We start from the raw sequence: 27,396 nt of genomic DNA, 5'->3' as shown, positions 1-27,396 counted from the left end.
AGAGCCGAGGAAAGGGTTAGAAAATGTCTAGTGTGGAAGGCCTTTTTCATCACTAAAAGAGAATTTTTCTTTCTCATTCAAAATGTTTTTGAGACAGGATCTCACTATGAATCCCAGGCTGGTCCCAAACTAAAACTCTCCTTGGGACTGAATGAATGAGAATAAACTCTTAAAGAGGTACTGGATTCCCGAGGATGAGTTCCACAAGCTAGATGTGCTCATTCCTGTCTCACCAATGAGCCACGTGACTAGGAAAGGTCCACTAAAGCAAAGGCAAAATTGGGCTCAAACCAAAGTCTGTACAATGGATGACCAAAATCCATTTTTACCTACTACATAAATTACTTCCAGTTGCATTTTTTACTTGGTCATTCATGTACTTAAGTTTTGTATAACCTGAAGAAAGGCCAGGAACCAAGTTCCCACCCACCTTATTCACTTTGCCAGCAGAGTTCATGCCACTCAATTTTGAACAGCTCATGCAGAGCTGTCTATGGCTTCCTTATGACTAAACCCAATTTATCCTTATCTCTTGCCAAAACATCACCACCACCATCTCTCTGCTTCTTGAAAACTACTTATGCCGTGCTTCGCTCATAGGTCTTGTGCGCCAATCCTGATAGCAATACCATTATTCTAACAACCTCAAACCTTACAGTGGAAAGGAGGGGCTCTATTTTATCTTTTAAGTATCTCCAGTGTCTAGCAGAGCATAAACTTTAATGAATTGCAATTAAGTCTCAAAAAGAAAGGAAATTCATTTGAAAACTTTTGCAATTTTCTAATTTAATAGAAATAACCAAAACAATGTGTTTTTTTAAACAAGGCTTCAAACTAATCTAATACAACCTCTACAACACATTCCAGAGCATTGTAACAAGAATTATTTACAGGCAGCTAATGTATTAAATAACCATGAAAAGAAAAAACTTGCTTTTATTACACAGCAGCAAAAAATACAGGAACAGAACAATTAGAAATTGTAACCTTGTTTAAAAAATTAAATATGATCATTTAGAGAATACAATACCACAGAAACAGCACTTTTAAAGAATCATTCTGAAGGATAGTTAACTATGTGCAAAAATAGTAGTAGTAATGAGGGGAGACCAGTTGAAATACTGGGAGGAAGGAACTAGTAAGGCTGTGACTTTGACCCTTTTGTGTGTGCATGTCTACGCAGAAATTAACAGGCTTTCCAAACGCACACACTTTGTGTTATAGGCTTACATCCATGGTTTGCTGCTTTAAACCATAGTAAATGCCTACATTTCTCAGATGAGGAGCAGACAAGCATTTCATTCTTAAGAATGAAATTTAGGCCACAATTGAGTGGAGTATTGTGGCACTTAAAAAATCATTTTGGTGCCTTCATAGGAATTCGTTGAATGTAACACAGTATCACTTTCAGTTTTTAAATAACACTTGCTAGAAAAGGGCTAACCTTGATTCTATACATTCTGTAGTTTAACAAATATACCCAACTTACTTTTGAAGATAATTTAGCTTCTAGATACAATAAAAATATATAAAGGATCACGTAAGGAAACAGAAGTAACTAAGATGGGAGAGATCTTCTGATCAAGTAAAACATGCATTTAGCCAAGTAAAGAAGCCATTATACCCAAGAGTAAATGCTGACATTTGGAAATGTCTATGTAAACTGTGGCATATAAATTTTTTTTTTCTTAAAAAAGTACCTTCAGTTTTTTTTTTACTCAAACAGCTACTTTTAAAAAAATATGCAACTTTCCCCAATTTTTTTAAAATAAAATGCCACAATATATTGTCATTACTTCCAGCATACATTTAAATTTCTTAATTTTTTAAAAGATAGATTGGGTGATATGCATACAAACTTTCCTAAAAAATCACCATCCAGGAGAGGGTTATGACATGCTATTAGGCAACAGACTCAAAGCAGCGTTATTGCTTTATCAAGGAAGCATTAACTGGAAGAAGTAAGTTAATCCAGGTCAGGCGTACAATCCAACTGCAATACACCTTGAAAATCTCAATCACCTTCAGCAGATAACTAGTAAAGAGGCAAAAATGGTGTGTACGTTTAAATATTGTGTTTGGGGGCATGTGTGGAGGTGTATACACTCACATGTTGTGTGTGAGGGTGTATGTGCTAGAGTGCATGTGTGACAGTGTGTATGCTTGCATATCATGTGAGGGTATGTGGAAGTGTGTATGCTCACAGGTTGTGTGTGAGGGTGTATGTGAGGGTGTGTATGCTCACCGGTTGTGTGTGAGGACGTGTGTGGTGTGTATGCTCACAGGTTGTGTGTGAGGACGTGTGTGGAGGTGTGTATGCTCGCCGGTTGTGTGTGAGGACGTGTGTGGAGGTGTGTATGCTCGCCGGTTATGTGTGAGGATGTGTGGAGGTGTGTATGCTCGCCGGTTGTGTGTGAGGACGTGTGTGGAGGTGTGTATGCTCGCCGGTTATGTGTGAGGATGTGTGGAGGTGTGTATGCTCGCCGGTTGTGTGTGAGGACGTGTGTGGAGGTGTGTATGCTCACAGGTTGTGTGTGAGGGTGTGCTGGAGTGCACATGTGGAAGTCAGACGACAACAACTTCAGGTGTTAGTCTACACCTCCCATCTTTGAGAGGAACTCAGCATTGAACATGCCAGGCTATCTGGCCATTGGGCTTTTGGAGACGCCACCTCTGCCTCCCTCCCATCTACTGTATGAGCACTGGGCTCTACTGTGCCCACCTTTCTACAGGTGCTGGAGATCCAAACCCAGACCCTCATGCTTGTGGAACAGATGCTTTTCACCTATGAACCACCTCTCCAGCCCAAAGAAATTGTTTTAATTGAGGGAGATAGGGTGGGTAGGCTTTTTTCTTAAATTTTTATTAACAAACCTATTTACTGATCCAATCCAATGCTGGCTACAAGAAACGGAATTTTTGTACTTTATGTGCTGTACGTGAAAGAGGCTGGGTACCAGATGTAGAGGCTAAGGGGGGGGGGACTACAGCATTGACTCCCCATTTTGAATAGAACAAACTGTTTAATAACATGTGGTAAGCCACAACCCAAGGGCATAGTTGGAAGACCTCAGAATCTGTTGGCTTACTAACACTACTCACTAATAAATACATGGCAGGATACCTGCTGAGGTAATTGATAAATCTATAATTTGCACACTTTAAAGCACTGTCTTTGGATTAACTAAAAAAAAAAAAATCTCAAAACCTGTTATAAGAAAGAATGAGGACTGACTTTTAATAATCTAAGATTTGTAAGAAACAAAAGTGGGGGGGGGGGCAAAAACCCCACAACCTGTTGATTCCAAAGGGGGCAATTTCAGCAGGGGATCTAATGCTTTACCATAGCTCTGTGCTAACTGTTTGGTGTTTGCATGTAAAGCAAGGTTCACAATATAACCAGACGTCTAGAGCCCTCACACACCAGACCTGATAAAGCAGCTCATTAGCTCAGTCAAGCAGTGGAGTCAAGTGTTGAGATAGGTAAATTAAGGCCAGCAGAACAGGTTGAGGAACATTTATCCCTAGTTCTCTAATGGGAAAAATAACCCAAAGTCCATCAAGAACTTTGAAGGACTTAAAGGAATCATCATGTGGACTCTTCTCCATATCTGAGACAGAGGCTCCAGCAAGGAATGCAAACATCAGAGTTATCACATCTGCATCCAGGACTTAAAAGACACTCTGCATCTGTCTTTTAAAAATATAAACAGGGAAACGGGAGATAACTTGAGTAAGAATTTAAGTTTGTATACTTTTTAACCATACTTATGTTAAAGCTGAACAGCCTGGAAATGAAATAATTAATGTGCAAAAAAGGGCTTTATGAAAGTTAAAGTGAATAATCACTTAAGAGAGGCTTGTTGATAGCAATTAAAATTATTCCTCAGCAATAGGGGTATCTTTGCTAATAGAAATGGAGCCAATTATACACTGACCATAAAGAAGCTTCTAAATTGATGGTCTTAAATTAAAAGAAACAAAGGGAAAACAAAAACCCCAAGTAACATGAGAATGATTTTAGGAAATATTCTCTCTCAGGGAATCAAATATTGAGAAACATTTGCTTAAAAATCTGAGTTTGCCCCACTTGACAGAGCTCATTTACAACTTATTACTAAATTGTAAAGGATTAATATGAGAAACAAATATAAAATACTAGCTCAGAAGCTTCACAAAATGAAGCTAACCCTTACTCCCCACTTGACAAATGTACCCTTAGATATACATCTACTTACAAACTAGAATCATGGGTATTAAAGAAAAGAGAAATAGATATAAAAAGAACATGTTAAAAATAAATTTTCTTCCCCTCATATAAAACAGAACTTGAAACTTCAATAAAATAAGACAGTTTGGAGCATTTTTTTTTTAATGAAGCTTAATTTATAAGGAAAGAGAAGCTAGAAGGAAGCCAGGAGATGAAGCAATAATAAGATCAATATTGTTTAAGTGCAGTATGAGAAGACCTAAATCATACTCCTCTTTACCCACATCCCTTGTTAAAAAAAGAAAAACCCAAAAGAATCTGTACAATAATTTCTTTAGAGCACTTTATTTGATTCAATGCACACTAAAAATATTCACTTCTTCGACAATTATGTCAAATAGTTTTCTGAGGAAGTCTACAGTCTGAACTGCTTAAACTGATTTTTTTAAGAGGCAAATGATTTGCCACATATCTGCTGACACCTGAAACATTTCTGATGTTGATTCTACTTTGGTCACTTTATAATTCTACTGTGTCCATACAAAAGTAGGACTACGACTTTTAATCCAACGGAGATGCGCACACAGTCTAGAGCACACTTGATTTGAGCATCACAACGAAGAGGAGAAAAATACACCAGATCAAGATGGTCTATCTGCTTCAGGTACTACTCCTGTCCTCAGGCAGTAAATCAAGTTGGGTTTATTCCAATTACCATTCAAGTGGGGATTGGCTCGTTTTCAGGATTTACTTACAGGTCTCTTCGAAGTCATTTAAAGCCCCCAGTCCATGCACATGTCCCACTTGGTGGACAGATGAGTAATCTAACCCCACCGGGTTTATTTCAATATTTTGATATTTCAATAATAAGCTGCTTCTGAAGATTTTTTTTGAGAAGTCTGTTCTCTATTAAAATAAGATAGAACCTCAAAATATGAATGTGAACATTAGAAATAGACAGCATATATTACAAATCCATTCTTGATAGGAACATTAGTAAGAATACACATTAGCTTAAAAAACAGGCTCAGCAAATGTTGCTGATCTGCCAGAAGTCTGAGCTCACTATTTACAAATAAGACAAAGTGAAATACAGAAAATTGTACACATTTGGTAGCTGACAGATTTCTGTTTACCAATAGTGGTCTACTGGAAACTGGTACAAAGAAAGACTGGGTGAGAGTCAGTTGTCACCTTCTCAATCTAATTTACATGTACAGAAAATTCTGAAATAAATGTTCTGCCTTTTGAGGGAGTAACTGTATGATCGGATGATTTGACCAGTACGTGTAATTGTTTAGAAGGATTTTCTGGAAATGATGTCCATAAATCTGTATGATCCACTACTGAAGTTTTATCATATTCATTTCAGTACACCACTGAAGTTGACCAGATGATCAATGGTTATGTTCTTATAGATCCTACATCTAAGTAGAAAATAAAACTACCATTGATTGGGTTCTTTAAACCAATTTCAAAACTAAGGCCCAATAGATCCAAATGAGAGAAAATACAGTGGCATGATTCAATGCACCTTTAGTGCCATTCAAGTGGAATCTTACTCGATTTTTAACCAGAAAACAACCCATTTGTGTCTGTGTAGGGGGAGGCTTGTAAGTTGTTTGAGTAACTGTGTGCTCCAGCAGAGACACATGATGCAACATAAGCCTCGTAGGCTTGACTCAGTATCCTGCACCAATTAGCGCACATGATCATTTAAGTTCCTAATAGCCAGAAAACCATCTTCATTTGTAACAAATCCTCACTCTCCTTCACTTCTGACTTTGTTCGTAAAGTTGCAGCATTCTCTCCCCATTTCGTGACAAGAATGTTTTCTGTGTCCATTATTTCAATCTAATACTGTATGAAAGCTACCAGCTTCTTAAGGAGGTACCCACTGTACACAGGATATTCCAGTAACTCTTAAATAAAAGGGCATTTTGTTTTGTTTCCTTCTTCTGTTATTTCTTTCTTTTTAAAAAAGACTGATTTCAGTCCACGTCACTTTACTTTATATGCACCGGTCTCTCATCTGACTTTAGGCGCTTTCTGCGAGGCTGTATAAAGTCTTCATCAGAGTCTTCTGTTACGTCACCATCATCCTCTTCCTGCTCAAACTCTGGCAAAGGAGCGAAGGTCCTGTCTGAGTAGATCTCTGAGAGTTTATCTTCAAAGTACAATGCAACTGCTTTCCCTGCCTGAGCTACTTCTGAATCAGCCTGCAAGCAAAAGATAGGAATATTCACCTATTGATAATGCATATTCCTTCACCAAGTGTGCATGGTCTGAAAAGCTTACCTTCAAATTAATCTCTTGTGTGTCTGCATAAACTTGAACAACTTTCATCATCTAAAAAGGATACCAGAGTCAAAAAAAAAAAAGGGAAATTATAATCCTTTCTAAAGTTAAGAAACTGTATAGGATTGGTGACGAAAGTCAGCCATACTAGGGAGAACAAATTGCTAAAACCAGATTAAGTGCTACCTAAAATTCTATAGAACATGGAACCACTTTCTTTACAAAATTGTTAATAAAGTTAATTTGAAGCCTCAATAACAGTCTCATTCCAAATTATTGAGGTCAATCTTAGTAGGAACAGGTCTGAAGACATCAATCTACTCAGAGAAAAATATTTGTGAAACAAATAATAAAAGAAATGCTATTGTAAAAAAAGATCAAACTTTCCATAAGATAATCAGAATTCTCTTTATGGCAATACATTAATCACAAGTAAATTTTCCTTTCCGTTTTGTTTTTGAGCCAGGGTCTCCCTACACAGCCCTGGCTGTCCTAGAACTAGCAAAGATCTCCCGGCCTCTGCCTCCCCAAGTGCTAGGATTAAAGACATGTGCCATCATGCCTGGCCTACATACAAATTAACCCTTAACAAAACAAGAACAGAACATGTTTTTTTGCCAATGATAGTATACAATAGCATATCCATTAGAAAATAAAATATCTTTAAAAAAATCTGGATTTTATAGCTTATAAATTTGAAGTAAGATTTTACTGATTTATTCTGTGGCAAAATCATAGGGATTTGGGTTTGAGTATTAAAGCACCACTTAGATGCCTCTAGAGACAGCTGTCGGTAGATTTGAATTCTCATCCAAGACCACTGTCTTCTATAATGAAAATCTTCCACAAAAACAAACGACTTTATTCCAAAGATAGCAAAGAGTAATTCCCCTGACACAGATTATCTGTCACATTTTTTTTCCCCTTAAGTATGGGTAATATATCTTTAGCCTACAAGAAATAGATAAAGTTAACAAAAGTCTCAATGCAGAAATCAAACCCTCACCATTACATATAGGGACTACTAGTCAATGGGCCTTCAGTTTAGTCTTAACACTCTATGTTAACGTGGACAATGACGGAACTAAACAGGGGCACTGTTAGCTTTCCTGTAAGTGCCCCAAATGTGGGCATACACAATCATATCCCACCAAATTACTTCAGACAACTTCCTATATTCAACCACAACTCCCTTAGGAAAAGATATTCAAGAACACGCTTAGTGTCTTATATTTAAGAATATACTCCAAATTATAAATAATAAACTTTCGTCTCTGGAGCTGAGAATACAATCAGATTTCACTTTTATAGAATGAAATTTTGCTTTTTATAAAATAAAACAAAAACAAACAAACAAAAAACAAAGAAAAACAACCAACCAACCAAATAAAAAAAACCAAATTAGGTAATTCATCAGGAAAAAAACCAAGAACAAAAAACCAAGCAAAGGAGAACTAACAACCCAATACTCTATAGGTTGGAAGCTAACATACTTCATTAAACCTTTCACAGTTCTTGAAGATCAAACGGACATCAGCCACAAAATCATCTGGAATTTGGTAATGCTGGGAATGTTTTTTCTGAAGCTTCTTTTTCACCGTCGATAAATCCATTGGTTTCTTTATAATTTTATAGTAGTTCGGTATCTGAAAAATAAATCATGGCAGGTCAGAATTCTCCAAAATATCAAACTATTTAATTTGAAAATGTACAGCATATTAATTATATTTGAGGTACAACAAATATATTTCCAACTTTCTGTCCCAACTGTATCTTGAATACCAAATCCTACTGTAAAATATGTGCTGGTTTCCATGGCTACTAGAAGTTCCGAAGTCTTATCATTAATAAGCATGAATGGAAAAAAGCAACCAGCAGAAATTGCCTCCCTCAAAACTTAAGAGCTATATCCAGCTCATTTTGGTACTTGATGACTCTAAGAGCTCTTATAAAACATTTTTAAAGGAGAAAGAAAAAAAAATTTTTTAAATAATTTATTTTTATTTAATGTATGCATGCCTGTGTGAGGGTGTTAGATCTTGTAGTTACAGACAGTTGTTAGCTGCCATGTGGATGCTGGGAATTGAACCCAGGTTCTCTGGAAGAGCAGTGAATGCTCTTAACCGCTGAGTCATCTCTCCAGTCCCGAAAGAAAACCAATTTTAAAGTCTATTAATGTATAGTTAAAGCACAGTGTTGTAGAAAAAAAAAACATCACCTCACACAGCAATCTTGGCAACGCTGGAGGAAAAGTTTGCATTTAGTGTTCTGACTCCACCTTTGGCCACAAGTTTTCTACCCTTAAGATCTAAGTGAACACAGTAAGGGGCTGGAGGGTTTGGACTAGTTTTAAGAAAACAGTCTAATATGCAGCTCAAGCTGGCCTCCTGTCAGCCTCCCGTGTATCTACCACAATGGTAGCACTACCATATTAAGCTAGAAGCTAACTGAATACGCCATGAAAAGAAAACATTAGGAATTCTTTTCTATTGTGAACAACCTGAACTTAAAATAAAAAGGCTTTCTAGAATCAATGACTAGTACTTGTACTAGTACTTTCCATTTGTTTAATCTTTTGTGCTTTTAAAATTCATTTCTTAGCCTACTCAGTAAATAGGTCAACAACCATTCAATACTCTGTTAACATGTTCACATTCAACAACAAATAGCTAACACGTGCACACAGCACATTGTATTATACTAATCAGGCAGAGAGAACTTCTAGCCCTTTTTTATTGTAGTAGTTTATTTTATTTTTTATTTTTTTGGTTTTTTGAGACAGGGTTTCTCTGTGTAGTTTTGTGCCGTTCCTGGATCTCGCTCCGTAGACCAGGCTGGCCTCGAACTCACAGAGATCTGCCTGCCTCTGCCTCCTGAGTGCTGGGATTAAAGGCATGCGCCACCAACACCTTTATTGTAGTATTTTAAAGCCTTTATTCCAAGTCTCCAGTATAATCAACAAAAAAACCACTAACACGCAGTCTCCTAGGTGTCTTTTCTCAATCTTAACTATATACATTAAGAGGATTTTCAAATGGCAAAGCCATTGTGAAAAATTCTTCCATACACTTTTATTCAACTAACATTTATAGATTTGTTTTCTCTATCAGCAACACTGGAAGAGCAGAGATGAACTCAAATAATTTCACATTTCTACTATACAATTAGAAACGAAAGGCAGCAAAGCACACTGTGTTCTCAGTTACAAAGTTAGCTGACACGGGATGTGGTAGTTCACACTTGTAATGTAGCTCTCTAGAGTTACAGGCAGAATCCTGTAGAGAAAAGAAAAATAGAGAGGAGAGGAGAGGAGAGGAAAGAACTAAAAGAACAAGCTTTTGCCCCGGTTCAATGTTCTTCTCATTAAAACTATTTCCCTTATGTCAATCTTAAACGGAGAATGTAGAAATAACAGTTTCTATCAGAGAAACATATACACACAATTTTTTTATTTTATTTAAAAAAAAGACAGGATACAGTGCCTTGCATAAACCCAAGCTGTCCTCCAAACTGCTATCTTCCTACCCTAGCTACCCAAGTACTAGCAACACCATGCCTGGCAACAAAGGTAATTTTAACAAATGAATCATACATCCATTTAGCTCTAATAAAGTTTCTGATTTGGAATGAGGGTATAACTCAGTCATGGAACACTTGACTAACAAGAAGCCCAGGTTCAATTTCCTAACTAACACACATACATGCTAATTAAAGAACAGACCCTTAGCAAAGTTATACTCTATTTATATACACATTTTACACTGATTATTTTATATAATCTTCTGAATATCTCAATGAAGTTAAGAATAGTAGTGGCATACATCTTTAATCCCAGCACTCAGGAGGCAGAGGCCAGTGGAGCTCATACACATAAATTTTTTAAATTGTAAAAACAGTATTTTAGGAGCTGGAGAGATGGCTCAGCAGTTAAGAACACTGGCTACTCTTCCAGAGGACCTGAGCTCCATTCCCAGCACTCACGACAGCTTACAGTTATTGCTAACTACAGTCCTAAGGTATCCATGCCTCTTCTAGCTTCCCCAAGCACCAGGCATGCCCACAATGCACAAATATACATGGAGACAAAATATCCAAATACATGCAAATAAATTTAAGAGAATAATAGTTAGTACTTTATTTTTTAAAAGGTGTTTACAGAACATTTATCCCAGCAGTAGGGAAGCAGAGAAAGTCAGATCTCTGTGAGCTCTAGGAGAACCAGTCTCAACCCACTCCTACCCCCACCACAAAAAAAGAAAAAGGTGATTTAGAGTCTGAAGTGAGAGACAAGGTAAGAAAAGAAGACATTGTCCAAAGAATATAAAACTTCAGTTAGACTGGTGTAAAAGTTCTATTGATCTACTGCCTTACTAAGATGTAAATCACATTTAATGATACATTGCATATTTCAAAATTCTTTAAAGATTTGACATTCCATTCTCATCACAAAAAAGTTAAGGTGTTGATGAGCATGTTAATCTGATTAAATCTTTCAGTTTATATAGATCAAAACATCCAACTATACCCTAGAAATATTCACAACTTATCAATTAAGTTCTAAAAGATGGGGAGGAAGTTATCAGAACATACTGAGTCATAGAATAGTTAAGCAACTCACTGAAGAAGCCCCATCTAAGCCACAGCCCACACTCTTTAAGTATTAGATTTCTTTATCAGGGTAATACTAAGGCATGCAACTCACCGAAACAGGAACGGGCTCCTGGAATTCAATACTTAATTCATGGCAATAGAGGTAAAGCAGGAGACGTTCACATTTCTGGCCCCCAAAAGAAAAAAAGAGACAATTTTTTTTCTCCGATAAGATATTTTGGAGAATATAACAATAAAGTATTATAACAACAAACTGAACAGTGCCTTCTACATAATAGATATCAAACAAAATAATTTTACTTTCCATTAAATTTTAAAACTATGTTCTATTCTACTTCAATTAAGTATACTTTTATTCTAATAGAACTAAGGTAATTTATCTATTATTAATTCTTGTTTACAGAAATATGAGTCATAAAAACAACTTACAGTAAATGAGTAAAGGCAGGCAAAAACAAGTATTCCTCTGTTTTTCAATGACTCCATGCAGGTTCAAAAATTACCTCTCCAATGCAATTAAAAAAATCCAACTTCTCTTTTCACTCTTTCTTTTATACTTCTTGAGATGCAGTTTTACTATATAGCTCTGGCTGGTTAGAACTTCTATATAGATCAGACTTGGCCTAAAACTTGTAGCCACTCTCTTGCCTCTACTGCCTGAGTCTACTGTGGAATAGTCCTCTTGTACACTGTAAAGATCTGTCACTGGAGTAAGTTCAGACAGGCAGGAAGAATGGAGAGTGCGACCAAACTAAGAGTACTGGTTAGAGAAAGGATGGAGTCAGGAGTCGCCAGCCAAATACAAAGGAGGCAAGATGAGAATGCCATACTGAGAAAAGATACCAAGCCTGTGTCTAAACACAGATAAGAATTATGGGTTAATTTAAGTGTAAGAGCTAGTTAATAATAAGCCTGAGCTACCAGTCGAGCATTTATAATTAATAAAAGCCTCTGTGTGGTAATTTGGGAAGCAGCTGCTTGGCATTTGGGAGTTGCTGGTGGGACAGAAGATTTTGAGTTTCATTTTTAACATGGGATGCTATTAAAGAACTGTAGGGACTGGAAGGATGACTCAGCAGTTAAGAGCAATGATTGCGGACCCAGGTTCAATTCCCAGCAACCACATGGCAGATTGTAACTGTGTGTAACTCCAGTTCCAGGGGACCTGAAAACCATGGCAAAACACTAATGCACATAAAAAATAAAATTGAAAGAGACAGAAAAGAAAAAAGTCCTGTTAAAAGAATTGTAAACAATGAAGTGATAAATTTATTTACATTTTTTTAAAAAGAGGAAGAACACTGCTTAAATATAGAAAAACAGACTAAAAGGGTAAGAGAAGAAATAAGAAAATCATCACAAAATTATCAAAACAGTCCACATAAGAAATTACGAATGTGGGGGCTGGAGAGATGGCTCAGCGGTTAAGAGCACTGGCTGTTCTTCCAAAGGTCCTGAGTTCAATTCCCAGCAACCACATGGCGCTCACAACCATTTGTAATGAGATCTGGCACCCTCTTCTGTCAGGCAGAACATTGTATACATAATAAATAAGTAAATCTTTAAAAAAAAGAAATTACGAATGTGATAAAATGATAATGATGGGGAGCTAAAAGAAAATGGCATTACACTCATGTTTGACTTTTCATCTCATAGGTTTCTTTTTTTTTTTTTTGGTTTTTCGAGACAGGGTTTCTCTGTGTAGCTTTGCGCCTTTCCTGGAACTCACTTGGTAGCCCAGGCTGGCCTCGAACTCACAGAGATCCGCCTGGCTCTGCCTCCCGAGTGCTGGGATTAAAGGCGTGCGCCACCACCGCCCGGCTCATAGGTTTCTTAATGCAACAATAGAGGTGAACAATGATACCATTTAGTGATAGGGAATACTGAGAAAGGAATTGTTTGCCTGGTGTTTGCTATCATTTTGAGGGAGAGGATCAGAAATCAGGATTTTAGTTGAAAGACATTAAGTGAGAAGTCTGGCCTGATGGTACATGCTTGTAATTCTCAGCACTCAGAAAGGAGCACTACTGCAAATCCCAGCCCACCCAGCGCAGTACAGCAACAGATTACTGCCTTTAAAAAAAGTCTTGAACCCAAAACTAAAAATAAAGACTTTAGAAATCTTAATACACCAAACAATACAAAACTTACCAAGTAATGTGCACAGTACAAAAGGGTGGGGACTGTGCATCGAATGGGTGAGAGAGGAAGCACAAGATACATAGGCTGACAACCATAAAATCCCTTTTAACAAGTCAGTTTTGACACTTAACTTACCCTTTGGTCCACAGGGCTTAAGCCCTGTGCAGTTTTCCCCTTCTTACTGTGTTGCATATTATCACAATCGTATTCAACTTCCGGCTTCCCAATATCTCTGCAAAATGTGCATATCCAGTCTCCACTGCACAGGGAAAAAGGCAATTAGTCCAGGAATCACAACAAAGCCTATTCTGGAGAAGATAAGTCCTTAGTTATAAGTCTCTAGCTTATTTTCTTTTTGTTTCCTTTTTTTTTTTTTTTTGGGTGAAAACGACTTCTTTCTTTATTTATTTATTTTATTTATTTTTTTTTTGGTTTTTCGAGACAGGATTTCTCTGTGTAGCTTTGCGCCTTTCCTGGATCTCGCGCTGTAGACCAGGCTGGCCTCGAACTCACAGAGATCCGCCTGCCTCTGCCTCCCAAGTGCTGGGATTAAAGGCGTGCGCCACCACCGCCCGGCTGACTTCTTTATTTTTTAATCTCTTAAGCTGTACAATAAATTCTCCAAAACTTTTCCCAATTACACATCAAGTGATAACCTTCTGGAAATCTATAAAATGGAATCTCTACATTAAACACTAATCTGTTCATGACACAAGTCAATGATTGGTTTCTGCATCAAAATACCTGACAACTTCTCTCAAGTCCCCATATTGGCATCCCATGGTTCTAATTCTGTGACAGGAAAACAATCTGTCAGTCAATTACTTTCTTCCAAGCACAAAGATCTACTTGGCACCATCACTCCTATCACAGGGGAGATGGGTGGAGGAACCCTGGGGCCCACTGGCTGGCAAGCTTCGCTATTTAAGTAGTTCAAGTAGGCATCTGAGAAACAACACTCCAGGCTGTCCTCTGGCCTATACCTGCATCTCCCTCTACAATGTGCATACATACAAAGAAAATAGTAGAGAGAATGTCTTATAGTGTTCTGAAGTGTATTAAATAATACACCAACAACAAATCAAATCTTTTTCACGATCACTCAAAAAACTAGATATACAAACACATTTTTGTAAGCACAAGCATATATATTCCTTTCACTTTTAATTCAGATAAAATAATTTTTTAAATTAGGATTTCTATTAAATTATAAATTTCACAAATTATTTGTTCATACTTTTTATTTACTCCTTGTCTATATATAAATATACAGCGATAAATAGAGGCATACTAATCTAAGTAGATGAACAAATAAATACTAATTCTAGGAGTTTTATACAAAATCTATGTCAATAGTTTATATTCCTAAGTGTCTGCCTTTGAAAACTGGCAAAATCTTAGCTGGACATGGTGGTACATGCCTTTATTCGAGTACCAAGGAGGCTGAGGGAGGTAGATCTTTGTGAGCTCAAGGCCAGCCTGCCTGGTCTATATAATGAGTTCCATAGGACTACACAGAGAAACCTTGTCTCAAAAAAAGACTGACTCTAAGTTGTTCTCTGACCTCCAAACAGGTTCCACAACACTATGTACAAATGTGCATGCACATGTGCACAGACACAGACATAAAAATGTGAGAAAAAAGCTTCCTAGATCATCAGCAAATCATATCTGATAAGATTTAGGTAGGTAATACAAATAAAAAACAAAACAAAAACAACCAAAAAATATCCTGGCACTGTTTATATAGCTATTTCTCTTTCCATTTCAGTGCTTGAAATTAAACCCAGGGGCACATGCTCAACCAATGGGCTATATATTCTCAGCCTCATTAACTGCTGTTCCATCTTTCAATGGGCTTTTTTGAGAAAAGCCCAGAACAACTTTTTGTTATACATTTAGATTTGAGAATAAAAGGCCTAAAAAAAATCAGTTATTTCAGCAGTACCTGGGAAAGCTGAGAAGTGTTGGAACATGACAAGTAAGATGAAAGACCTTCGGACATTTTTCACAGCATAAAAGATCCCCTCCATTCTGGCAGACGGCACACCAGTCTTCATTTGGGTCGTCATCTTTGCTATTGCCATCTCCTCCAATCCTTGCTGACCTGTGCATGAGGTTTCGAACTGGAGACTTTCCATTAACTAGGCTACTGAGTCCTGACTGTTTGCAGCTTTCATTCATATCTGTAGGTTCAGTTTTCACATGGTTCTCCAGGCCTGTTAATGTATCCAGCTCACTCTCTAGATGGAGGTTAGTTGAAAGAGGTGGTGTCAAACTACTCTCAGGACTGCTCAACTACAAGAAAACAAAGACAAGTTTTTAAAAAATCATTTAATCCTTACTTGTATACAGTGTGTGTATGTCTATATTAATATACATACACTAAAATTATTCTTTAAATAGCATTAGTGAAATAAAAGAATACAAATAACCTAATTACTTACATATAATAACATGATTTTCCAGGGTTCTGTCCCTCTAGTATTAGTTCACTCAAGTAATTCAGAAATTTAAACCATTATACACAGTGATTGAGAAATGAACTAACAATCATACCTTTCCTACAGAGAGCTTACTACAGTACACTATTTTTCCAATTAAAATCAGTTATATAGCATTTGAGAAATATTTTATACTATCCTTTGGCACATATATCATTCAAGTGATAGAAGACTGTGGCAATGTAAAACAGATCTTTCACCACACTACCCTTTTCACTGGGGCACTTTCTAAACTAAGAGTTTCAGTGGAAAAAATGGCATTGTTATACACATCCAGCTTAAGTTGTAGCTCTTTAATCCATACATTGCACTGAATATAGTAATACGCTAAGATTCCTATGTGCCAATAACAGACAGAAAAGTAAAAAGACTGGGCAGGAAGAATACAAATTGTGAAATATATGAAGATGGGTTTGGACATTCCTTCATTCTGTTTTATAAATTATATAAACTATTTCATCTACGAAGCTTTAGAATGGTTATTATAAGACAAAAAGGAACTCTTTCTATCACAAAGTCTTTGATCAACAATCTTCCTTCACACAAACTATCTTAGTGTTGAGCTCCTAGGTTATAAAACACAATAGTTAAGGTTCTGCTGTGGCCTTGAGATCCTATGTGTACATTGAGAACATTAATAGAACATAATTTAGCATCATGGCATTAGCAATAATTAAATATAAATTCCAAGATAATATCAAGTGAGTACTTAATGCAATCAAGTCTTTCTGATTAATTATAGCTGATTCTTAAAAACAAACAGAAAAGGAGATACTTAGCTTATGTCAGACAGAAAAATTTAAAGACAAATAAATATGCCTACTCTGATGGGAGGTCAGTAAAGTGACCTCCTAAGGTCTGTCAAATCCTGGGGAGCTTACCATGCAGGCACTCCTCCTGCCATCCTCTGTCTTCTCTTGTTTCACAGCTCCTGAAAAGCTGCATATCTCTTCCTCAGTCCCAGGTTCTTGCTTGACCTTCACCTGGTCAGATTTGAAACTATGATTTTTCTCAGCAGTTCTTCCTGACGATCCACAGCTAATAAGAAACAAAAGGTACGTTTGACTGTATAGCATAAGCAAAGTGAAAGTACTATTATTAAAAGATAGTAGACCATTACCTCAAAAAGGAATGTAACAGACAAAATTCCAGACCTTAAAATTATACTTCATGATCTGAAATACTTAAGAGTAAACAGTGAACCACTTAAGGATTCTAGTAAATGATTACATTTCTCCATGCCACCACAAGTTGAATATCCCTATTTCAAACACCTGAGATTAGTTTTGAGATGTTTTTCCTATTCTGAAACATTTACATATACATAGGGTGGGATGATTTGGAATGGAACTCAAGTATAAATATGAAATCCATTTCTGTTTCTTACATATACAACCTGAAAGTAATTTCATACAATAATTTAAGTGCACCCAGCAATTTGATTGCAACCTATCATAACATGAGACTAGGTAGGGAATTTTCTACTTGGAGCATCATACTAGCGCTTGCATTTTAGAGTATTTCAAATTTCAGGTTAGGGATGCTCAACCTGTAGCATAAAATGTCAGTGATCGTGCCTCTTTATACAAATAGTTCCAGGACGACCGTCTCAAACAGCTAAAGAATACAACATCAGCACAAGTTGTAAATAAAGCCTCACAAAGAAACATTATTTCAGGAGGGAACAGGAAGAAAAGGACAGTAAGTAGCAAACAACCTGACACAAACTTAGAATCACTACAATGAAAGTGGAGAGTACAGATACATGGCTAAAGGTTCTATAAAGCACAACCAACAACAATTCACCACTGAGCAAAGTAAAAAGACTAGTATAGCTAGGGCTGGAGAATGGCTCAGCAGGTAAAGACTACTCTTCCAGAGGACTTGGGTTCAAGTCCCAGCAGCCACAACTGTCTCTAACTCCAGTTCCAGGTAATCCAACACCCTTACACAGACATACATGCATGCAAAACATTAATGCACATAAAAAAAAGTTGAAAAAAAAAAAAACAAAACACTAGCATAGCTAGTCAGAATGAGGTTTTCACTGTTTATTGTTCTTTTGAAAGCACTGGTTATTTAAAGTACTAAAGAGCCAAATAAGTACTTTTACTAGGAACAGCTTTCAGAATATATAGACATGTAAAACCCCAATTCTCAAATATCTGTTAAAATTTCACACTGTATTAAATTATACAAAGTACAAAACAGTAAAAAGGTTGTATTTATTATGTTTAATCTTAAAACATATTTCTTAGCTCTATCCACTGAAAAGTCCAAAGGACAAAAATGAACAATTTAGAAGTAATGAGTGTTCTTAATACCTAGGACAATATTAAAATTGTATCGGAATAAGTGGAATCATAAAAGTATAATAGTCAAACTCCTGGGACACTACTGAAGAGAACTGGAAATCAATTCACCACAAAAGTCAATAAAGAAAATTTATCCTGCCACCCCTTAACTCAAGAATTGACAAAGTTTCTTTATATAAGTATTCTAAAGTAATAATTATCAAAATAACATTTTTCAAAGAGTAAAGGAACTTGCCACGAAGCCCAACAACCTCAATTTGATCTCAGGGCCCGCACGGTAGAAGGAGAAGTCATTCCCATAAGCTGCCTTCTAACACCCCCTACACACACACACACACACACACACACACACACACACACACACACACACACACACACACACACACGGCAAATTTAAGGAACTCCCTGGACAGCCAGCCAGCCAAATCTGAGCTTCAGGTTCAGTGATTGTCTCAAAAAGTAAAGTGGAGAAGTGAGCAAGACAGTGATTGTCTCAAAAAGTGGAGAAGTGAGCAAGACATCTTACACACACATTCACTGCCCATATGTACACAAACCACATATACAAAAAGAAAAGTACACGCTCCCAATGGAAGCACACAGTATTACAATTGAAGTATTCCTGCTTCCTCCTAATTAAGTCCAAATCTCTTATTTCTAAGGTTTATTTTTAAGTGTGTGTGTGTGTACACATACACCTGACTTAGGTGTCTTGAAAAGCTAAAAGTGGTAGATCTTATTTGAGCTGGAGTCACAGGCAACTGTGAGTTAACTGACATGGATACATGGATACAAGAATCACAGAGCTCTTAACCTCTGAGTTACCTCTCTAGCAATCCCCAGCCTGCAATCTATTGCTCTAAATTACCCACACGGACAAAAAGGGAAGCAAATAAATAACAGTGAGAGAAATAGAAGTCTACAAGAGAAACCTCTACGCCCGTAAACTGCTGTACTACAAATAAACTGATGCTGTGCAAACTGATCTGCCGATGACAGTGCATAGGACTTATTTAAATGTGGTTCAAATCAGTAATTTGTTTAAAAAAAGCATTTATGTGAATCAATTGGGAACTTAATAACTGGATCTAAACTGAATAGTTACAAGTAAAATGACGTAATTTCTGAGATTTGTTTGAAATAATCCAGACAAGACAAGAATAGAAAAGAGTACAAAGGAAAGAAGACTGGGCATAATTAATGTACTGACTGCTGAAACCCGGCATATGAAAATTAGTTTACTTTTATTAGCTATATTTGAAATTTTTCTTCATAAAAAAGTTGTAAGTAACATAATACCAGGAAAAAAAAATACTCACCTGCCTCGACTGCCAGTGCTAGATGTACTAGGGGGTCTCACAGGTGTGTGAGAATTGGATAAGCCTAAAAAACAGTAGTCAGACTGAGCATCAGAATGGTCACACAACACAGCCTAACTCAGAGACTCTTGTAAATCAGACAGCTGTAAAGTCAGAGATGGTGAATGTGATTAGCAGGCATTGACCAGCTTCTTCCAGCTGAATCCAGACTGACCTTAGCATCTTCTAAGTATTACCCATAAGCAAGAAGCAGCAGATTGAAAAAGTTGTCATTTCTTCACATCATAAAATAGTCTATATATCCTTAACTCTTTTTTAAAAATTGAGACGGCGTTTCATTATATAGACCAGACTGGCCTTAAACCCTCAATCATCCACTCTCTCCATCTGAGTGCTGACACTACAATATGCACAAATCAACCAGACATTCATCCTTTTTCAATGTCCCCCACCCCGAAAAAAATTCTTACTAAAACTCAATGATACAATTTTAAAAATGTTAATAATATACTTCATGTACAAATCTGTACCTTGGCCAGGCGGTAGTGGGGCACACCTTTAATCCCAGCACTCAAGAGCCTGAGGTAGGAGGAGTTCACCTACCTCAACTACAAAGTACCAGGCTAGCCTAAGCTACAATCTGAGACCCTGCTCAAAAACTCCAAAAGAAAAAAGGAGAAAAAAAAGTATATTCCTGAACGGCTTGACTGTTCATCTGTTTGGTATTACTCCAACCATGAATTTTTAATGTCTCAGCTGAAACCACATGACAGTAGGAACAATAAAACTGGGGTATGAGTAGAGAACTACACTTTACATATACTTTAATTGTTAAAGGCAAATTTAAGCTTTTTATTTTAAAATTACAACTTGAACATTCAGTTTTCTTCAACTTTATTAAACAACTTTTCATTACTTTAAAACTATTTTGAGTTGAAATCTCATAATTCAATTCATCATCCACACTATAAAACATATGACATAAAAAACTAATACACAGGGCTGGAAAGATCGCTCAGAGATTAAGAGCACTGACTGTTATTCCAGAGGTCCTGAGTTCAATTCCCAGCAACCACATGGTGGTTCACAACCATCTGTAATGAGATCTGGCGCCCTCTTCTATATAGATAATAAATAAATAAATAAAAACAACAACAACAACAACAAAAAGCTAATACACTCCAAACTCACCAGAGAATGAGTAAGGTGGAGTTGGATGCTTTAGTGTTGTCAAAAGATAGGACATAGGTACGCTCTGTACCATTCTAGCCAGTTAAAGATTGTCAACATTATTTAAACATATATGCATGTGCCTGGTGGTGGTGGGGATACACGCCTTTAATCCCAGTACTTGGGAAGCAGGGGCAGGGAGAGTTCTGCAAGTTCAAAGCCAGCCTGGTATAAACAAAGTGAGTTCCAGGACACCCAGGGCTATACACAAAGAAACCCTGTCTTGAAAAACAAAAACAAAAACAACACCAAAAAAAACCAAAAAACCCCACCATACATGTATTCATATTTGAAAAACCAACCAAGAAAATCCAACAGACCTTGAGAAAAGCAAATTATCCACCACAATCCAAGTGAGCCTCATTTAACCAGCTGAAGCCCTTGAAAAATTAGAACTATTTCCTTTAGTCCGTTACTGCATTTTACTCTGGACACTAGACTACAAAGTAACATAATCCCAAGTCTCCAGCTAGAAAAAATGCCCTGTAGATTTTGGACTTGCCAATACCCAGAAAAAGAATCAAGAGAGCCAATTCCTTAAGATAATTCCTTATCGTCTTCTATCCTCCCTACCACATCGTGAGTGAGTGAATGAGTGTGTGTGTGTACAGTGCATATCCACACAATAGATCGCCACACACCTCCCTCTTGTTGCTGTTTTTACCTGATACAGATACCAGGAGACAGCCTTCACTCCTCCACCCCGGCCTGAAGGTGTTAGAGCAATGAAGCAATATCCTTGTTTGTTTTACCTGAAGATCCAGGTGATAACGCAGAGGGTCCTGGGGAAGGATTCATGGTACTTGTAGGCTGTGGGGGTAGATGACTGCCTGAGATATATCTACTCAGTAGATTATCTAAACTACTTGAGCCAGCATCTTCCAACTAAAAAGAGATAAAAATAAATTTGCTTTGATTAAACTGAGGATGAATAAATTAATGTCACTGTTTGTTCTCACTTTACCATAACAGATTTATGCAATATCAAGTTCAACCTAACTGTTGCTTCCTTAGGCTCTTCTGAGAACACAGTAAGTTAATGCTACTGATACTGTAATTTATATTATACAACAGATACCCAGCTGCTAAGACAAACAATCCATTAAGCCCTGTCCAACTACAAAAACAGTTCTGACATACTAACAATTAGTTCACTTTCTTCTTTCAAAATTGCTGGAGTACCTTTGTCCTCAGTCTCCCTTCCTCCATTTTAGTGTCCCATTAGAATCATTCACACAAAGAGAAACAAATGCCAAAACCAAACCTTAAGCTCTGACAAATTCTTACATCAGTATCCAGCCTGACCAAAGCACATCACTGTATACGCAAGAAAGAAAAAGCAGGAAATCTGAACTCATTTCATACTCAGAGGCAGTAGGATAAGGTCAGGGGATAAATTGTTGCAATTTTGGGACAGTTCTCCCCCGCTCCCCCCAAAAAGCATCAGTTTCCTGTCTTAAAATAAGCCATCTATCCTGCAGAATGTGATGCTTCATTGAGAAAATATTTACACAAGTAAAAAGACACTGTTGAAAGTATCTGAAAATCCACACTACTCCTAAGTAATTGTCAAATTATTATTACTTGTTAATATTCTTGCTTACTCTATTTATTCCCACACCCCAATCTGTTCTCCAGACAAAGGTCAAATTATTCCTTATGCAAAGCTACTTCTGGCTTAGAACAAAACTATGTACTAACTGAATGCTCTCTTTTCTTCTTAAAAGTGAACTAATTTTTATAGCAATAAAACAAATGCCAGGCAATGGTGGCACATGCCATTAATTCCAGCACTCAGGAAGCGGAGGCAGGAGGATTTCTGTGAGTTCAAGGCCAGCCTGGTCTAGAGATAGTTCTAGGACAGTCAGGGCTACACAGAGAAAGAAACCCTATCTCAAAAAACCAGAATTAAATAAACAGATAAACAAGCAAACAAACCAATGCAGAACTGGAAACTAAGAATGGAACAAGGGAGGATCCTCCTTAAAACCAAAAATCACAATTTCCCAAAGCCCTAAATAAATCCCAAGCCAGTGACAAGCCGGACTGAAGGTGAGAAGGCTGAATTAGAAAGAACAAAAAGTAACAGTATTTCTGTCCATCTATCCTGAGGATATAGCTATTGGTTAAACACCCATTTGTAAGCTGTAACTACAGGAGAGTCCCTAACTGCGACTCATGTTAACTAGATATAATCACTTAAGAAGGGAGCTCTTTTGTTGTTTATTTATTATAAGATTCATTATTATTATTTTATCGTGCATGAGTGTTTTGCCTACAATTATGTACACCGTGTGTGTGTGTCTTCAGAGGTCAGATGATGGCACTGGATCTCTGGAACTAGAGTTATAGGCAGTGGTGAACCACCATGTATGTGCTGAAAATTAAACTTGAGTACTCTGTGAGAGCAGCTAGTACTGAGCCATCTATCCAGGCCCAGACAGAGTGATAAAAAAAAAAAAAAAAAAAAAATAGGGAAAATAACAACCCTAGTCTACTCCTTTAATATTTTCTACCTACAATTTTTATCTAGGTAAATAGATGACCCTAAAGTTGAATGAGTCAATAGGTCAGGAAGACGTGGACATGAATACAATCATCATGAATAGAGTTAAAAGTCATCTCATGGGCTGGATGTTAGGGAAGCAGAGGCAGCAAGAAGATCTCTTTAAGTTCAAGACCAGCCTGGCCCACATAGTAATTTCCATGGCAGCCAAAGTGACACAGTGAGACCAAAATAAATAAATTAATTAAAATAATTTAAAAACCATCTAACTTGAAAAACATCAATTCATTTATTATTAAACATTTATTTATTAGTACCCCCAAATAACTGCATGCGTGTTACCTAAGTTCTATAAATAACTTGTGGTGTAAAAGCAAAGGCCATACAAAGGAAAACTGCAGACCTCTCACAGAAATAAAATGAACATAACAAAGAACACACTCAGAGATGAAAATCAAGCCAGCTTGATGGTACACACTTATAATCCTTATACCCACTCCTTAGCAGGAGGATCACGAGTTTGAGGCCAGTCTAGGTTACTTGGTGAGGCTGTCTCAAAACCACAAAGGAAAGGAGGAAAAAGAAGGTGATTGTAAAGGAAAAGGGAAAGGAGATGTAATTAAATCACAATGATGTCATTTTACCTACCAGACTGGCAAAGATGAAGACTGATTTTAATCCAGTATTGGGAAAGGCAAAGCCGAAACGGATAATCTAAAATGTGTAAGCTGGTAGGATTGAGGATGAATGTACTTGCCAACCAAGCCTGGCACCCTACCTCAGTTAAATCTCTAGCACCATCAAATGGGCAAATGATCAAAAAAGCGAGCTAGTCCAATGGTACATATATTTGACCTCTCCTGAAACTAAACTCTTTTTTCAAGTGGTCATTGTATTTTATACTCCTACCAACAGTGTGTGAGGAATCTAATTCCTTTACTTTCTCACCAATAGTAGTATGGTTAGTATATTAAGTTTCAGTTATCATCTCCATAGTGACTAGTAATGGTTTTTCAAATGAACAGCTGTTATGTTTTTTAAATGTAATTTTTAAAATAATTTTGTTTATGAATGGTTGCCTGCATGGATGCATGCACACCACATGCATGCCTGGTGCCCAACAAATTAAAGAATCATGTAGTTTTAAAAACAAGAAAGCTAAGGCAGGCGGTGGTGGCACATACCTTTAATCCCAGCACTCGGGAGGCAGAGCCAGGCGGATCTCTGTGAGTTCGAGGCCAGCCTGGTCTACAGAGTGAGTTCCAGGAAAGGCACAAAGCTACACAGAGAAACCCTGTCTCGAAAAACCATAAAACAAACAAACAACAAGAAGAAGAAAGCTATAGGAACTGACAAGAAAAATGGGGCATTTTCATTTTTTTTCTGATTAACTTAAAAACAAATACCACCTATAATGGGTTAGTTTTAGAAAATCTACAGAGGCCTTCTAAACTTGGGGAAAAAATCAGCTAGAATATTCTTCCCACCCCTCCTCACCTCCGATGAAGCCCTTCAAATACAAGGCCCTTGCTGAACACAGGATAAAATTCAAACTCCTGTATGCAGCTTACTAAGGTCCCATAAACCCACTTCCTATTGTCTCTAGACTCCTTTCTTCCCATTCCTGCCTCCTTTTGCATTCCTCACTGGCCTTACTTTTGCTCTTCAAAAGCTCCTTTCTACCTCATTGGGCTTCAACATTCTGTTCCTTTTACCTCATATAATTTATTGCCAACAACTCCTTTCCTAATTTCTACTCAGTCTACAGGTTTCCAGGAAGTTAAATACCTTACCAGATTGACTTTGTGCTTTCCTCTTTAAGAAACAATCATGAGTAGGATTTAAAACATGTTTACTCACTCTCCTGCCAGCAAGCCTCTCTTGTCCCCACTGTTCCTCAAGAAAAGTGCTTAACATATTTCTCAAGTAAATAATGTTTCCCTTTAAATAAAATCTCTTGGTTCTTCCCTTAAAGCTCTTCCCTTAAAGCTACTTTATAAATATTGGAGGCAGGCTAGTTATAACAACTAATATTTATTAAATATATGCATTGCAGACACCACTTAAATAAATTAATTATTTACTCTTCTTAGTAAGCCTACAAGGCAAATCCTATTAGATGCAAACTTTTAAGAACTTAAAGAATGGCTGGTTGGGCGTGGTGGCGCACACCTTTAATCCAGCACTTAGGAGGCAGAGGCAGGTGGATCTCTGAGTTTGAGGCCAGCCTGGGGTACAGATCAAATTCCAGGACAGCCAGGGCTACACAAAGAATCCCTGTGTCAAAAAACATAAAAACAAAACTAACAGAAACCTCAATCTCTAATCTTACTTTACTATACTGCAAGCTGTATTACAACCAAGTACTGATACCTTGGTGTTTTTTTGCATGTGCAATTCTTTTTTGTTTTTTGTTTTTGTTTTTGTTTTTCCAGACAGGGTTTCTCTGTGTAGCTTTGTGCTTTTCCTGGAACTCACTCTGTAGATCAGGCTGGCCTCGAACTCAGAGATCTGCCTGCCTCTGCCTCCCAAGTGCTGGGATTAAAGGCTGTGCACCACCACCGCCCAGCTGCATGTGTAATTCTTCCTGCCTGGAGTTTCTGCCATCAATACCTGAGACTCTCATCCCTTAAATCCACGTTGAAGATGATCTCTTATAAAATCTGACTTCCACAGGGAGAAGACTTGGAATGTTCTACTCTTCTACCTACATTATTACATACACCCAAATGAAGGAATCACTTCATGTTTTGAACAAGCCTAGAAAACTATATGCTTATTACATGAGAAAATCGTTGAGGTCAAAGACTGTTTCTCTTTGATCTTTAGACAACCAGTATTTAGAGCCTAATATGTGGCAAGTTCCCAAATATTCGAAGAAAATGCACTATAGTACAGTGATCCGTGTTTCCAGATATATGTTGCCTTTAAACCTCAATATACTGAAATTCTGACCTTGAACCTAATAAAAACTATTTTACCAATCATAAGGAAAATATTACATTCTGTCAACACACATACTGTTCTAAACATGATCAATCAATCACATACACTATTACTGTAAGTGAAACATTAAAATATGAAGCATTCTGTTTTCCATTTACAGCTTCCTATCATCTTCTCATGAAAGCAAACTGTATTTTTCAACACTTTTCACTTTAGGATCACCAAGATGGCGCGGCAGGCGGAAGCACGTGTGTATAAGCCTAACAACAGTCTCCATTTGATCCCTGGAAACCATGCAAAGGTGGGTGAAGAGCACTGACTCTGCAACCTTGTCCTCTGGTTTCCACATACCTGTACACAGCTCAGACACACCCAGACACAGACACACACCCCCGACACGCACAATAATTTATTTGTTAAAAATATTTATTATGTATATAGTGTTCTGTCTGCATGTATGTCTGCAGGCCAGAAGAGGGCACCAGATCTCATCACAGATGATTGTGAGTCACCATGTGGTTGCTGGGAACTGAACTCAGGACTCCTGGAGGAGCAGCCAGTGCTCTTAAGCTCTGCGAAATCTCTCCAGCTCATAATTTAATTTTTTAAGTCCTCACTTTATTACTTTCTAGCTATCTGTCAAAATTATAACATCTTCAGAAAAAGGCTATATATTATTAGTAATTCCTCACCATTTACATTTCATCTATCTCTTCAGGATTTTTTATCTCCTTTTCATGTCTGCAAGCCACTACTAATAGTATTTTTCACATCTAAAACAAAATCTTTATGCTGACAACCAAACCACACAGTATATTTACATGTTCAAGTACAAATCAGTTGTTCTCTGGATTGAGCAAAATAGGTAAGTCTGAGACCTCATCTCTATATTTCATATTAAACTTGCTATTTGAATATTCATTAACTTTGATTAATGTTAATGCTGGATTGTCTCTATGTGAATTCTTAATTTAGCATAATTTCGGCTCCATTACATAATTTATTAGAATATCATTATATATGTGATTGCCACAGACTAAATCAGTGTTTTGGAACACATGACTATACTGTGCTTTAAACTATTCTTCTAAATTCCTGTTGCTTAATGATGTCATTCACAACACAAAGCCATTATTCCTGTCTCTGATGTTGCTGATGCAAACAAACATGCCACATGACAAATTATGTAAAAATTTGTACAATTACATACAGCACATAAAACTTGATAATGAAAATGACTACTAATGATGTATGTGTTTACTATACTTTATGCTGTTATTTTATAGTCCTTGTAGCTATAAGAGAACTTTACAAC

The 27,396-nt window shown here is 37.1% G+C and overlaps 1 protein-coding gene across 2 annotated transcripts in view; it reads right to left on the bottom strand.

Moving 5' to 3' along the window:
* Positions 1 to 766: 766 nt before the first annotated feature.
* Trim33 (tripartite motif containing 33) overlaps positions 767 to 27,396 on the bottom strand; it is a 90,440-nt gene continuing 63,810 nt past the window's right edge. Inside the window, exons 12-20 of one of the 2 annotated variants that reach the window (XM_052729913.1) lie at positions 21,382 to 21,514; positions 19,400 to 19,463; positions 16,647 to 16,803; positions 15,210 to 15,559; positions 13,397 to 13,520; positions 11,211 to 11,285; positions 8,002 to 8,154; positions 6,509 to 6,559; positions 767 to 6,429 (exon numbers count right to left, since the gene is read on the bottom strand). In XM_052729913.1, the coding sequence (XP_052585873.1) occupies positions 6,217 to 6,429; positions 6,509 to 6,559; positions 8,002 to 8,154; positions 11,211 to 11,285; positions 13,397 to 13,520; positions 15,210 to 15,559; positions 16,647 to 16,803; positions 19,400 to 19,463; positions 21,382 to 21,514 (1,320 nt within the window). In that variant the 3' untranslated portion in view covers positions 767 to 6,216. The remainder of the gene's footprint in view (positions 6,430 to 6,508; positions 6,560 to 8,001; positions 8,155 to 11,210; positions 11,286 to 13,396; positions 13,521 to 15,209; positions 15,560 to 16,646; positions 16,804 to 19,399; positions 19,464 to 21,381; positions 21,515 to 27,396) is intronic. The other variant, XM_052729914.1, reaches the window with a different exon arrangement.

The sequence above is a fragment of the Peromyscus californicus genome, unplaced genomic scaffold (assembly GCF_007827085.1).
Source record: "Peromyscus californicus insignis strain IS unplaced genomic scaffold, ASM782708v3 Scaffold_9__1_contigs__length_137607984, whole genome shotgun sequence".
Taxonomy (NCBI): domain Eukaryota; kingdom Metazoa; phylum Chordata; class Mammalia; order Rodentia; family Cricetidae; genus Peromyscus; species Peromyscus californicus.
The sequence above is the reverse complement of the archived record's forward strand: the minus strand, read 5'-3'. Positions and strand labels throughout refer to the sequence as shown.